At 40.6% G+C, this 15,458-nt stretch overlaps 1 protein-coding gene across 2 annotated transcripts in view; it reads left to right on the top strand.

The window, feature by feature from the left end:
* ABCB7 (ATP binding cassette subfamily B member 7) overlaps positions 1-15,458 on the top strand; it is a 110,798-nt gene that overhangs the window by 81,076 nt on the left and 14,264 nt on the right. For both annotated transcript variants that reach the window (XM_014068863.2, XM_014068862.2), the window contains exons 13-15: positions 596-767; positions 8,627-8,730; positions 10,332-10,439. In XM_014068863.2, the coding sequence (XP_013924338.1) occupies positions 596-767; positions 8,627-8,730; positions 10,332-10,439 (384 nt within the window). The remainder of the gene's footprint in view (positions 1-595; positions 768-8,626; positions 8,731-10,331; positions 10,440-15,458) is intronic.

Here is a 15,458-nt window from a genome sequence, read left to right as displayed (position 1 = left end):
CAGGCTGTTTTGGAAGTAATGTTCATCCTATTAATGTGGACATTTTTCCTCTCGGCCGCTCTGGCTTGGGTTAGGATGACTCTTGCATCAGCATCTTCAAACACTCTTAGGATGCCCCAGTAGCTCTGTAGTTTGTTGAAAAATTCTAGCCCACTCATGTTGACTTTATAAACGCCCTTCGCATTCCCAGTTATTTGGTATAGGCAGTCCTCAACTTATGATCACAACTGAGCCCCAAAATTTCTGTTGCTAAGCAAAACGTTTAAGTAAGTTTTGCCCCATTTTACAACCTTTCTTGACATAGTTGTTAAAGTGAATCACTGCAGTTGTTAAGTGAGTAACACGGTTGTTAAGTGAATCTGGTTTCCCCATTGACTTCGCTTGTCAGAAAGTCGCAAAACAGGATCACATGAACCTACGACACTGCAACCGTCTTTAATAAGAGTCAGTTGCCAAGCATTTGAATTTTGATCACGGGGATGTTGCAATGGTCGTAAGTGTGAAGAACAGTTATAAGTCCCTTTTTCAGTGTCGTAACTTTGAGCGGTTGTAAGTTGAGGACTACCTGTATTTATTTTGTTTGTGTGTATCTTAGGATGCTGTTCTCTTCCACAACACCATCTTCTACAACCTCCAGTATGGCAATATCAATGCCTCCGCGGAAGACATCTACGCAGTGGCAAAGCTAGCAGGAATTCACGATGCCATTCTCAGAATGCCCAATAGGTACAACACCCAAGTAGGCGAGCGAGGCCTGAAACTGTCAGGTAAGGAAATCAATGGGCCGCTGGTCTCTGCAGCTCCCTTCTCCTGCCTTGCCTCAGGCTTGGTGCTCAGCATAGGCCTTCCTAACTGACCTTTCTCAGCAGCAGACAGATAAATGCCAAGTTTAATATTAAATGGTCACCCAGCAGCTGGTCTGATGCTTCTCTGGAAGCAGCTCAGAAAATTTCATTGTCAGGAACAGAGGGCTGGTAGGCTCTTCACACACTCCTCCACAGGGTGATGGCCAAATCAGTATTTGATTAGATGGAGACAATTAGAGGTAGCTGCACAGCTTTAAAGATATAGGAATACAGAGCTGTCTTGCAGCCAGTAATTGTATCTTCATTGTCATCATTATTATTATTATGTCTCCAAGGGCCATAAGGGTTCATCACCATATCAAAAGTGGTTTTTATTTTTGAAAAGGCAACTGGAAAATAAAAGCCACTTTTGGTACAACTATGACCTGGATGGCTGAGAATCTTTATAGACATTCGACTCATCACAATGTCATAGAATAACATCCAAACATGGCATCACCATTGCTGTGAGTACTTTAGACCAGCAAGCTATCAGTCACAGTTGGGTGAGTCTTTGGTGGGGGGACTTGAGGGGTGAGCTGATTGGGCCTTAAATCTTCCGTTTTCCTCTCAATCCAAAATGTCACAGTGGCTTCTTTGGCCTGGTTAAGTGATTAAAATGGGTACCATTCATCTTTCTTACTTTGCCTCTTTACTCCCCTCACCAGAAAAAAAATGACCCACTGTCTCTGGGTTGCTGGGGGTTTGGGTGAAACTTGTTTTCTGTCCATCTGTATAAGGAAGTTTGTACAGGTTTCCCATAACATATCTGATACAAATCCAAATTGGAAGCCGCAGAGGTCCAAATTGTTTAAAGGTTGATGTGTGTTTCTTAATGTTTCTTTAATGGCAACGTTTAGTTGAGGGGGATGATAGCAGTGATTATAGAGAACACTTAAGATAATCCTATTTAATTTTCCTTGTGAAGTTCTTAAATGATATGAAAGAAGCATTCGTGGGTCATATTGTAGAAAAATATATTTTTGCTCAGGGATAATACATTCTAAGCTTGTTTGACATTACAGCCTAAATATATGATCAAAAGAAGGGAAGAATCACTGTTTAAGTAGATGCTATATAGTGCTACTAGCTGAATGCCTATTCTGCGCTTCGAAACTATGTGATTGGGCTATGCAGGAGAAATTTGGTTCACAATCCGTTGACTCAGTGGTGGTCAGTGATTGAAACACATAAGGGAAGATCGCTCCCACCACCTTCAGGCCAGAAGCAGTTCCATAGGTGGAAAGCATAGTCATTTTGGTGAGGTACCGACCAGTATTCGGGCGAACCGGTAGCAGTGGCTGCAGGAGGCTCCGCCCTGACATAATGTGTGACTTTCTGTGCGTGTGCTCACATTTGCGAACCGGTAGGGAAAGTAAGTAAATTCCACCGCTGGTACTGACATTTAGTACTGTAAGGAGCCCCAGACTGCATATGTGCCAAATTTCAAGTTTATAAGCTTTATGGTTCTGGAGATTTCACGATGAATGAGTGGTACTTGGTGTGTGTGTACCGTATTTTTTGGAGTATAAGACGCACCAGAGTATAAGACGCACCAAGGTTTTGAAGATGCAAATTTTAAAAAAAGTAGGTAGGTAGATAGAGGGAGAGAGAGAGAGAGAGTAGGTAGGTAGGTAGGTAGGTAGATATTTCCAGGTGTATTTATCCATGTGCTGGAGAAGTAAATCTGACAACCTGCAGCACCTAAGACTTGTTTCTGCTGGGACAGCACTTGATCAATGTAATTCTCATCAATCACTCTAACGAAAGAACTTTCCGAAAGAGGGGAAAAAAAGTTTTTCCACTCTGCAAACCTCCCCAAAATGGCCCATTTTTAGCGGGCCTGTTTTTTTCAAATAGCCTTGGGGGGGGGCTTGCAGAGTGCTCCGGGTGGGGGAGCAAAAAACGGCCCATTTTTAGTGAAAACGGGCCTGTTTTTTGTCAAAAAAATTGCATGCATAGCCTTATGGAGGCTTACAGAGTGCTGCGGGGGGGGGCAAAAAGCGGCCCATTTTTTGCTCATTTCTGCCCTCCCCAGCCCCCGAGAGCTCTCTGGAAGCCTTCATAAGGCTATGAACAGCCATTTTGGTGAAGGGGCGGGGCTTCGGGGGGGGAAGTGCTGTATTTGATGTGTAAGACGCACACAGATTTTCAGCCTCTTTTTTGAGGAAAAAAGGTGCGTCTTATACTCCGAAAAATACGGTGTGTGTGTATCATTATATATATATATATATATATATATATATATATATATATATATATATATATATATATATATATATATATATATATATATATATATATATATATATATATATATATATGTTATATTTATGCTGATAAATAAATAAAGGGAGACTAGTATAGATCTATTTCAAGCTATTTAGCTCTCATCAGCTAGCCATACCCATGTTGGGAATCGAACCTGTGCTATATATATATGTGTGTGTGTGTGTGTGTGTTTGTGTGTTTAGAGTCACAACCCCTGGTATGTGTGTGTGTGTGTGTGTGTGTGTGTATTAGAAACCCAATATTTTTACTGTTGCCTTTGTTATATTTGTGTTTTTTTTTGGGGGGGGGGCTTACCAGGGGTTGTGACTCTAAATATATACCTTCTTCCCTGGCTTCAGCTGATAAGGAGGAGACCTGTGGCTTAATGGCTAAGACGTTTGCCTAAGATGCAATACAGCACAGGTTCGAATCCCAGTAAGGGTATGGCTAGCTGATGAGAGCTAAATAGCTTGAAATAGATCTATACTAGTCTCCCTTTATTTATTTATCAGCACAAAGAAAAACACACACACACACACACACACACACACACACACACACACACACATATATATATGATACACACACACCGTATTTTTCGAAGTATAAGACGCAGACGCACCTTTTATATATATATATATATGTATGTATGTATGTATGTGTATATATGTATGTATATATATGTATGTATGTATGTATGTATGTATGTTATATTTGTGCTGATAAATAAATAAAGGGAGACTAGTATAGATCTATTTCAAGCTATTTAGCTCTCATCAGCTAGCCATACCCTTGCTGGGAATCGAACCTGTGCTCTGTTGCCTCTTAGGCAGATGTGTTAACCATTGAGCTACAGAGCTCGACTCCTTATCAGCCAGGCCAGGGTGAAAGGTATGTATTTGGGCATACCAGGGGTTGTGACTTTAAATAAATATATAAATAAATATATAAATAAATAATATATAAATAAATATATAAATAAATATAAATATAAATTATATATATATATATATATATATATATATATATATATATATATATATATATATATATATATATATATATATATATATATATATATATATATATATATATATATATATATATATAAAAATAAATATAAATATAAATATAAATATATATGAATTTGGTGGGAGGGGAACAGCGTTTCGTGCGCCTTCAGCGTTTAGTCATGCCAGCCACATGATCACAGAGATGTCTTCGGACAGCGCTGGTTCTTTGGCTTTGAAACAGAGATGAGCACCGTGCTCTAAAGTCGGGAACAACTAGCACATACGTGCAAGGGGAACCTTTACCTTTACCTAGATTAGAATTGTATTTAATTTACAAGATCCAATCTGGGTCGGTCACCAGGACTAGAGGTTTAGTCTTCCAAGCCCATCTTCAGGGAATTTCTCTCTGCTTTGGGCTATTCTATGCACCGAGCAGCAGGAAACAAGAGCCAATGACTTAATAATCAGCCATCAACACCCCAATCAACAGCTGAAAAGCCACACAAATTCAGGCATAAATACTATTCACACAATAGCCCAAAGCAGGCATTCTGGTGAGAGAGAAATTCCCTGAAGATGGGCTCCAGCACAAGTCTGAAAGCTTGGAAAACTAAATCTTTGGTTCTGGTAACTGACCTAAATTGGATTCTACGTTATCCTGGGACATATAATATTTGCCTCATTTGTGTATCTAATTTTCATCACCATAAATGAAAGTCTGAAATGAGGGGTTGGAGGAAAATGCAAACAGAAGGGTTTATTGGGAGAATGTGTAGCTATATTAGCTCAGAGTACTAGCACAGACAAATTTGGAGCTTGACTACCTGTGCTGTAATTTGAGAGCCAGTTTGATCTAGTGGTGATGGCACTTGGCTGGAACCAGGAGACAGTGAGTTCTAGTTCCACCTTAAGCATGAAAGCCAGCTGGGTGACTTCGAGCCAATCTCTCTGTCTCAGCCCAGTCCACCTCACAGGGTTGTTATTGTAGGGGAAATAGGACAAGGAAGGAGTACTAGGCATGTTGGCCACCTCGAGTTACTTATAAAGTAATAAAGGCGGGATAAGCATCTAGTAAATAAATGAACCCTCATCCAATGCCAACTACTGAACATTATGTTCAGATTCCATACTGCCCAGCACAGTTATAACAATGGAAGTAAAGGGAATCAAATGCTGCATATTTCATGGAATAAACTTAGTATTCCCATGATTGGTTCTTATCTGTAAAGGAGGCAGCAACTTCCACTAATATACAGTCTCTGATGAAATGGAAACTGCAGGTAGTCCTCGATTTATTACCACAACAGAGGCCAGAATTTATGTTGCTAAGCGAGAAATTTGTTAAGTGAGTTTTGCCCCATTTTACAACTTTTCTGCCCCACATTTATTAAGTGAATCACTGCACTTGTTAAAGTAGTAACACAGTTGTGAAGTGAATGTGAATTCCTCCTTGACTTTCCTTGTCAGAAAGTCCCTGGGACACTGCAACCATCCTGAATATGAACCACCTGTCAAGCAACCAAATGTAAATCACATGACCATGGGGATGCTGCAAGGATCATAAGTTTGAAAAATGGTCATAAGTCACTTTTTTCAGTGCATTGTAACTTCGAACAGTCACTGTTGTAAATTGAGGACTACCTGTCATATATTTTGAAACATATTGCACTTCTAAAATCTCTCTCGGGACTTTGCAATCTTTAATTCCTATGGGATGCTGCCCCTGTTTGGGTAGCTCTTTAGTCAGGGAAGCTTTGGGTGAGAAGTAGGGAACCTTGTCCTCCAAATAAGCACCTGTCCCCTCCCTCCCTGATGCTAGAGTCAGAAAACCCAGTTGCTGCTAGGCTGTGTATCTTACGGTGGCCTGGGAGATTTCCTGGTATCAGACCAAGAGTTGCATGCCAAAGTCTGCCAGGATAGTTAAATCTGTGATAGTGATCTCCATTGAAAATCTGTCCAAAGTTGTTTCTGGTACTTTTATAAACGTTAAACCTAAGGAAGGAGAGAGGAACACAACTTGTTCATGATTTATATAAGCTCAGCACTTATTAGGGTAAAATGTCTTTCTTGTTTCTTGCTGGACTTTTAATTTCTAATTTGGAAATTGCAGGCATGCAGTAACTCAGTTTAAGAAATGGCCATTGGTTCTTTATTCAAATGCTATACTTTTAATTATAGCATTGACTTATGCTGAGAAGGTTTGCAGGAAGGTCACTGCTGCAGAAATGAAACCTGTTTCCCCCCTAGGTATATGCAATAACCATTGTGGACATTACAGATGGCAAACTCCTCTCCCTTTATTTTATCATGTTGCTGGCGATGCATTGTCAAGAAGTGTTTTAAATGATTTTTTAATGAGTATATTTAAAATCTTGTTTTTCTTGACTTTATAAATACTATGAAAGGCCTTTGGAAAAACCACAGTTAGTAATAGCTCTCATAGAGCCAATTTGGCCTAGTGGTTAGGGCACCAGGCTTGAAAACAGGAGGTGGAGAGTTCTAGTCCTTCCTTAGCCATGAATAGCAGCTGGGTGACCTTGGACCAGTCACCCTCTCACAGCCCATCTCACCTCACAGGATTGTTGTTGTTGTGGGCAAACCATGAGGAGGAAGGTTTATTGGATATGCTCGCCATCTTGAGTTATTAGTTAAAATTAATAAAGCCAGGAGGCAAAATAAATAAAATTATGGGGAAATGTATATAATATGACTATCATAGGAGATCGTCATGGTGGATTATAATTTGTATTCTTTTATATTGACCCTTTTATCATTTGTAGGTCTCCCAGAGTGACTGAGAGTGAGTGGGCAGTCACATAGTTCTAATAGCTGTCGATGGAGATTCTCAGTCACCCAGGCCATGGTGGTCCCAAAGGTGCTTTTTCAAAAGGCAATTGGACTTTGCTTTTCCTTGAAGATGTTTCACTTCTCATCCAAGAAGCTTCTTCAGTTTCTGATTGAATGGTAGAGAGTGGAAGGATGTATATTCCTTGCAGTCCTCTGGTCATTAATACCCTTTCTGAGAGTCATTAAGGCCAGTTGGAGGTTAATCTGTACCCTCAGGGTCATTGAATAGTGCAAAAGAGGCTTCTTAGAACTGCTGAAAGGACTGTGTTGTAAACAGGAGATACAGTAGGTGGTGTTATATCCCTCTTCCCCCTACCCCATGGAGAGAGGGCTGTTCAATCTTAATGGAGATGGTCTCTTTGACCCATGGATGGATGGACGGGACGGGTGAACAGACAGAAAGACAGACAGACAGACAGACAGACAGACAAAGTCCTTGAATGCAAGTGTATGTGCTAGGATGCCACTGTTCATGGTAATTTTCCAGTGTATAAGCAGTGTGACTATGTGCACAGAATTCAGGTTGTATCTTAAACAGAAGGGCTTTGTAATTCTATTGCAACTGAAATGGTTCTCTTCCCATACTGTTCTAAGAACCAGACTGTGATTCAGCCATAAGTTGAAGCGCCCCTTCTCCCATTTATCCTGAGATTGTCATGTGTAGTCTTTGAAATGGGCTCGGAGGAAGACCCGAGAAAAGACCTTGCATTATGGAACCATTACTTTTATAAATACTGGCAATAGCAAATACAATACACTTCAGGATAAGCATTTTATAAAGGAAGTGAGAAGCAGAAATCACATCTTAGGTGAACAGTTCAATTTCTGTTTATTGCTCAGCTTCAGGACAGCCACTTAAGGCTTAAAGTGAAATGAGATTATTATCCTCCTAAAGTGACTTGCTAAAAGAAGGCTATGGTAGTTAGAAGGGCACATCGCCAGGAACATGAAAACATTAAAATGGAAGCTTGTCGGATTTTTGACAAGTAGCACAAGAAAGCAGACGCATATATAACCATTAATTACTTTCAAGGCCTCCAAAATCCAAAATGGACTTAAATTTTTTTAAGACAGGGCTGTACATCTGAAAGTCAAAATGTGGCAATATGGTGGCCTAGAAAAATAGCCCTAATTGTAGCCTTAGAGAATGGGAGCAAAGAGTGTCCTTAATAGTGGAGAACATGCAAGGACACTGAAATCCTTGGGGGGGGGAACTGTCAGAAAGTGACAGTCTCGGTTACAGATAGTCCTCAACTTGTAACAATTCATTTCGTGACTGTTTGAAGTTACAATGGTACTGAAAAAAGTGACCTATGACCATTTTTCACAATTATGAGCATTGCAAAACTAAAAACTAGAACTAAGAAGAAATTACCTGATAGTTAGAACAATCAATCAGTGGAATAATTGGCTTCCAGAAGTTGTGAATCCTCCAACACTGGAGGTTTTTAAGAAGAGTTTGGACAACCATTTGTCTGAAATGATATAGGGCTTCCTGCCTGAGCAGAGGATTGGCTAGACGACCTCCAAGGTTCCTTTCAATTCTGTTAATCTGCCGCAATGGCTCTCTGGTGTCTTTCATTTTAGAATGCCCTTCCAAGCAAAAATCGTTTTCACTGACTTTATGTGCATGTGCCTTCCTTTTTTTAGGAGGTGAAAAGCAGAGGATTGCAATAGCCAGAGCCATTTTGAAGAATCCTCCCATTATTCTCTATGACGAAGCCACGTCATCCTTAGATTCCATTACAGAAGAGGTAGGTTGGCTACCCCCTCGCCCCGCACTACATCTTTGTTGCAGTTCTACATTTTGCTATCCCAGGCTCACAAGATCAAACTGGGAACAGTGGGAGAACCGGCTTTCCTAGAATTGGATGGAGAAATGAACCCACTTCTGAATAAATTATAGCACAAAAGTATTAAGTAGAGCAGTTGGAATTGCTTGACCTGCTCACTCTTAAGAGGTGAAGTTTTAACTTGAAGGGAAGCAGCTGGTTGCCACTTCATGTTCATAAAAATTGGCCCCCTGAATGATTTTTGTGTGTGAGCCATAGAAACATGGTGCACGGTTTCTTGGGATGCAGGGTTGACTGTGGATAATGCTTCCGTTTGGCACCAAATTATATTCACAGGTCAGACTGTAAAGCATCAGGGTGTTGTGAAACAGGTCCTGTGACATCACAGGGGCAGCTTCATAATATACATGGACGCTTGCACCCCCAGCCACTTCCCTAAGTTGTCTTGTCCGAGGCTAATGCTCACCGTGTCTGTTTGTGTTGGGTGACTTGACATAGCAAGGCCTCCAATCGTGAAAGGGGCCTGACTGGGGATGGCTGAGGCATAGTTCATTTCTAAAGAATAGGAGGAGGCAGATGCACCTGTCAAGTAAAAATCTTGGGTTCCATTTACTGATCACAATAAGAATTTTTAGTGAGCTTGTTTATTCTACTTGTTTGTTGCCGTTCATTTTGCTATATTTATTATGAGGTTGTCAAATGAAGTTGAATGTTTACACAACACAGCTGCACTTTAAAAGCTTTCCCCCCAAACTGTGCAACAAGCAATCAAAAGGGTATTTAAGGAAAAGCAGAATTTGCCTGTTGCCTTCCTATATTATAAAGGAAGCAAAAAAATAAATAAATCACTGCTGGAGCAGGCACACTTTTCCTGTTTGGCAACTCCAGTTTCCTGTAGTTTTTCCCCTGGGATAGCTAGATTTCGCAATGAAGGAATCTTTTTGTGGTTTTCGTAGTTTTCATAGCATGTACATTAAATTAAACACAGGTAGAGCTTGACTTACAATTATAGTTGAGCCTAGAATTATAGTCATAAGTCGGGTGTGATCACAAGTCAAGGCATCATGAACCCCAATTTTTTTGCCATTTTTCTGGGAGGTCTTAAATGATGCAGTCATTAAGTAAATCCATTTCCCCCAGCAAACGTTTTATTTTTTATTTGCTTTTTGCTGGAAACCAAAAGTAAACACTGGAAACAGGCAAAAAAAAATACCCCATTGCAAATCACAGAGATGTGACAGCAGGACCGTGCTGTCGTAAAGGTGAGCCAGTTGCCAGGCACCTGAAATGCAATGATGTGACCGTGGGGGGAGGGTGTGGCCATTGTCACTTCAAACATGAGTCATAAATAGCTCTGCGGAAATTGGTTGTGGCTTTGAATTGTTACTAAGTGAACGGTCGTAAGTTGAGAACTACCTGTGCCTCAAACTCTGACTTTTTCCCTTGTTGATGACATTGGAATGGCTGGCAGCTTGTTTCTATGTGTGATTAAATCATTCTCATTTGCTAATCTATTTTAAGATGAGTTCTCCCCCTCCTGCCACCTATCTTTAATCTTTCAGAACATCTTGAATGCCATGAGAGACATCGTAAGGCACAGAACATCCATCTTCATTGCACACAGGTTGTCAACAGTGGTTGATGCTGATGAAATAATCGTCCTGGATCAGGTGAGACCCAGCTTCCTGATGGGAAGGAACTTTGGCAGACTTGCAAATGTCATTTGGGGCTACGCAATTTCCATGCCACTTTTCCCTAAAAGGCTTTTGACTTGAAATACTGAAACATTGGGAATGTGTGGATGCATGTTTGTATGTGGAGTGTGTGACAGAGAAAGAGAGATGGATTGAGGGAACAACATGTTGGGTTTTGAAGTGGATTATCATTAATTAGTTTCCCTGGGGGCTCAGGGATGGTACACGCATAATACCCCTTTTTCAAATTCTAATGATTTTGTGTTTTTATTAGGCTGGATCCCCTAATGTGAATCTGATGGTAGTTTTGTTGTTCCAAGAATACGTATATATATATCTGGCATACATATTACATATACGTCCCTTATGTTTCCTTTAGAAAGAAAGAAGAAGTAGATGGTTATATCCTGCTTTCATGAACACTTATGAGAGGTTAGGTGCTTCCTGTTAAACAATAGGTTTGACAATCTGTTGGTATCTCTAGAATGTTTCATTAATATATATTTGTCCTATTCCCGCTTTCACATAAATGCCACTGATGACTTACAGCCCCGTAACAAATTTAGAGTACCAATCATTATGTAGGAAAACTACACAACCCATGTGTAAAAATTCAAGCTTTACACAAATAAAGGGGGGGGGCATGAGCATATTCAGTGACCATAGAATGCTGTCTGATCACAGGGTCAGGAGAAAGTGGTAAGTAAAAAGCCTCAGAAGGAAGATTGGAATGGAGTATCCTGAAAAAGGGTGTGGTTGGCTGAAAAAAACCTTTATCTTTGCTTTCTTGCGAGCATTTCCTGCAAGTCACAAAATAGCAGAGTTCAGTATCTTGGCACCATGAAGATCTGTGGAACAACTCCCAGAATTCCCCAGCTAGCCATGATGTGCTGGCTGGAGAATTCTGGGGAATGAAATCCACATATCTTAAAGATGCCAAGTTTGAAAAACACTGGAATGCTTAATTAAACGCAATCCAAACAGTGCCCAAGCAATTATCAGCAGCTAAAAAACAAAACCATTAAATCCAGGCAACATTAAAACATACCGGAGATTAATATGATTTTTATGTACCTCTAAAACGGTATGACTGATGTCAATTGGGGTTGTGTTGTAAAAAAATCTGTTCCTAGTTGAAGGACATTCCAAGTCAGGTGTCACCTATACTTGAATTATTCCCCCTGTTGTTTCTTTGCTCTGATCTCCCTGGAAACAAAGATGGCAATGAGCTTTAAATAATGAGAAAAGATGCTTAGGGACGACAGGGTCATATTGCCTTCCATGGAGCCATTGCAGTGTAACAGGTTCCCTTTTGCATAGCTTTAATGCCCTGATTGAAGATTCTGCTCCGTTAATTTAGGTCAGCATTGTTTGTTTAGTATCCTTATAATGCAGAATTATGATGCAATATTACTAAAGGTGATCAAGCCAAGCTAACCCAAAATAAAGATCAGTTACATCCACCAAATTGTCCTGCTCGTCTCTGGTCTGTAGCCTTCTCTGGTCAATGATTGGAATAGAGGTCTTCTGAGGCCATCCTCCACTTGGGAGTCTAAAGCTTCCTGACTACCACTGTCAGTATGTGACAGTTACTCCTTTTATTGGTGTGCATCTTCATGCTGAATGTGCCTAAATGCAGGCATAAAAAATCTGAAGCAAGCAGACTCTTTTTTCCCCCCTGTCTCTCTCACTTCACCATTTTAGCAACCTTAGTAAATTAGAAAGAGACATTAAGTGTGGTTTTGGGTCCAAGCAAAGAAAAAAGTTGGAAATTTTATCTTGATGATTATTATTAAAGGAGGAAAATGATAAACTTTTAAAAAATCATGCCAAGCCATCATTAGGTGGGTTCATATGTTACCTACCGGTAGTCCTCAACCTATGACCACAATTGGGACCAGAATCTTGGTCGTTGAGCAAAGCAGTTGCTAAGCAAGATGCCCACGTGACTGTTCAGCTCAGGGATCACAATCCCAGCGCTCTCCGTGGGGATCGTCAAGGGATCTCCCAGGACCTTAAGCAGGTGGAGAGAAAAGCCACCAGTTGAAAGATTTCAGTTCCACGAGGTCAAAACCCTCTGGCAGCTGCCCTTTGGCTTCCCAAGAGCTACTTGCTGGAAGGATTTCAGCAGGCAGCCCTTCTCAAACATTTCTACAGCCCTCTGAAAGGTTTCATCTCCTCCCCATCCCCTCCACTTGCAACCTTCCTTGCCAACTTTCCCGTTGACTTTCTGGGGCAGCAGAGAAGATTGTAAATAGAGAAACTATGATGATGGGGTGCTTAGCAGCTGGTTGCAAATGTGAGCCCTTGGGGACGGGGCATGGTGGGGGGGCATTTGGCAGTGGCTGGAAGTGCTTTATAGGCCATGAAGCAGCCTTTCCAGGGCTCTTGTAGCTTTGAACAGTCGGTCATTAAACGATCAGCCATAAGTCAGGGCTTAGGTTCAAATTCCTATTCCTCCCAGGTGCTTGGTGTTTGTTGTATTTGCTGATGCCCCAAAGGTGCTTTTTCAAAAGGTAACTGGACTTCGTTTTTCCTTGAAGACGTTTCGTTTCCCATCCAAGAAGCTTCTTCAGTTTGGAAAAAGCACCTTTGGGACAACCATGACCTGGATGACTGAGAACCTCCATAGATATTTACAAATGTCTTCCTATATAGTGCCAGTTGAAGGCTGTTTGAGGGAAGCTGCTACCACCTGGTCTTTCACCAGATTTTCTGGTCTCCGTAAAAACTAGCAACATGATTTTGGTGGAGTTCCTGAAAAATTCCAGCTCTTGAAGGCTGAATCCAGATAGGAACCAGCCCCTGTTTCTGTTTTAACAGCACCCCATATGGAAGAAAATATTTGCCTGGAGAGCTGCTCGGGCCCTTCCTTCTCTTTGTGGGACGGTAGATTCAGAAATGTTCCTTTCAGTCATGGGATCAGCTTCTTCCTCCTGGCTCTGAAACCATCGAGCCCGGGGGGGGGGGGGGACGACATTCACCCATTTGAGTTTTCTTTTAATAATTATAAACTCATTGGCTTGTTTTTTCTTATTTTATTACCGCTTCCTGAACATTCAGCTGATCATTATGTTTCTTACCTATTATCAAATGAACAGACTTTTATTACTTGCAAGGTATCTAAATTCTATGCTAAATAACGTGCTAGCTAATAATTTCCAGCAACGTGCCATTGTGTCATCTCCTTAAACATTTTATGTATATGAGCTGTGATGGCGCAGTAGTTAGAGTGCAGCATTGCAGGCTAACTCTGCCCACAGCCTGATGGGGCTCAAGGTTGACTCAGCCTCCTATCCTACCGAGGTCGGTAAAATGAGGACTCAGATTGTTGGGGGGCAACTCACCACGGGATAACTCGCTGCAGGACAAGACTACATTAATACTGGTGGAAGAGAATCATTAAAGAAAGGATGCAAAAGAATGGATAAAATGAAATAATTTTCAATAACAATGAAAAATAATTGTTTAATTATTTTAAATAACTGAATTGAATTGAATTGTTGAACTGCCCCACGACAGGTTGTCCCACAGTGAGTTGACTGTGGCAAATTCCTATGCCGTGGCAAGTAGTCCCATTCCACTCCCCTGAACAAGTTAAAAACAAACTGAGCGTTGTATTAGTTTGAAAAGGAGAAAACAAGCAAGAAATAAGATGCATTAGGTGCTCAAAGCATTTGTTTTCAAAAAAATAGCTTTGATGAAGCTGCCTCTGGCCATTCTTCCCAGATATTCTTCCTCTGGCTACCTCCATGATTTCATATTTGCGTTTTACGTGACCATTGTATGAAAGAAATGTAACCATTGTAAAGTGTTGGCCTAATAGGGCCATTATATCATTGTTACTGGATTTTTTTAAAAGGCCCAGTTGAGCCAGCTCATTAGTAATAATGAAATGCCAGAGAACACTTAGGCCCCCTTAAATATCTTGCCTTTGTGAACTCTTATAGAGTGGAAATGTTGTGATGAGCTCAGTGAGGTGGCTTCATGCATGCCTGGCTCCCAGCTGTCTCATAAATGCTGGTTTCTTAGAAAACAGATAGCTCAAATTGTTGTAGACCAGCACAGCAAGACAGGAAGAAAATATTAAAATAAATTAGGAGGTGAGGTGAGAAGGCTGAACGACCTCTTCTATGACCTCTTCCTAGTTCAGTGTAAATATTTGTAGTTTTGGGTACAATAAAACTCTGAATCAGTAGTTGATTTATATAAATACACAGTAACAACAATCTATCCAGTTTCTTTGCTGTATAGGAAGCTTTCTGTTCCTCTAAAGCTGCTGGAAATGCATGCTGTCTGTTTCAAACACATCAGGGTTCTCTTTTTTTTAACCAATGAATTTTAAATTATGACTGACCTATTGTGAGCTTGATGGTTTTTTTGAAAAAAAAAATGATTGAAAGCAAAAGAGAAATGTGGATAATGTGGATAAGAGTCCCGTTGATTTACCACTGTGTTCACCCAACAGATGTTGGGGAGCTGCAAGCTTCAATTATAAATCTGAAGTTTAAATCAAAACTGCTGCTTCTGATGTCACCGTAACCTCCAGACATTGGAACAAGCAGTGATAACAAATGCTTCCCGAAAGTTTTAAAAGGCTTTTGGAATATCTGCATCTTCTTCCTCCAATAAAAAGCTGTCATTTTGAGTCAGTCATTTGTTGCTTTCTGAGCCAATCTGAATACATATCCATGCAGTCACTGCATTATTTCCCCCAGCTTTTGTATATCCCTTTAGATCCCTTCCTCTGAAGGTTGTTTCACAGTTTACCTTTCTGGTGGCTTCTGGTAGATTATACACCACTCAGCCATTCTGAAAAGGGAGTACAGAAAATTTGGAAAAGAAACAGAAAGCCAACAGTTTAGATGGGTCAGATTATATGAGAGAATGTGGAGAGGCTGGGAGATGAACGGATGGAAAGCTATCCATAAACAACCAAGAGAGAAAAATATGGCTGCTAGCAACTCGGTCCAAGCAACTACAGAATCGGGGGCA

The sequence above is a fragment of the Thamnophis sirtalis genome, unplaced genomic scaffold (assembly GCF_051295495.1).
Source record: "Thamnophis sirtalis isolate CommonGarterSnake01/CBP01778 unplaced genomic scaffold, rThaSir2_p1.2 scaffold_13, whole genome shotgun sequence".
NCBI lineage: Eukaryota > Metazoa > Chordata > Lepidosauria > Squamata > Natricidae > Thamnophis > Thamnophis sirtalis.
Note: the sequence above shows the minus strand (reverse complement) of the source record. Positions and strands in the feature narration are given on the sequence as shown.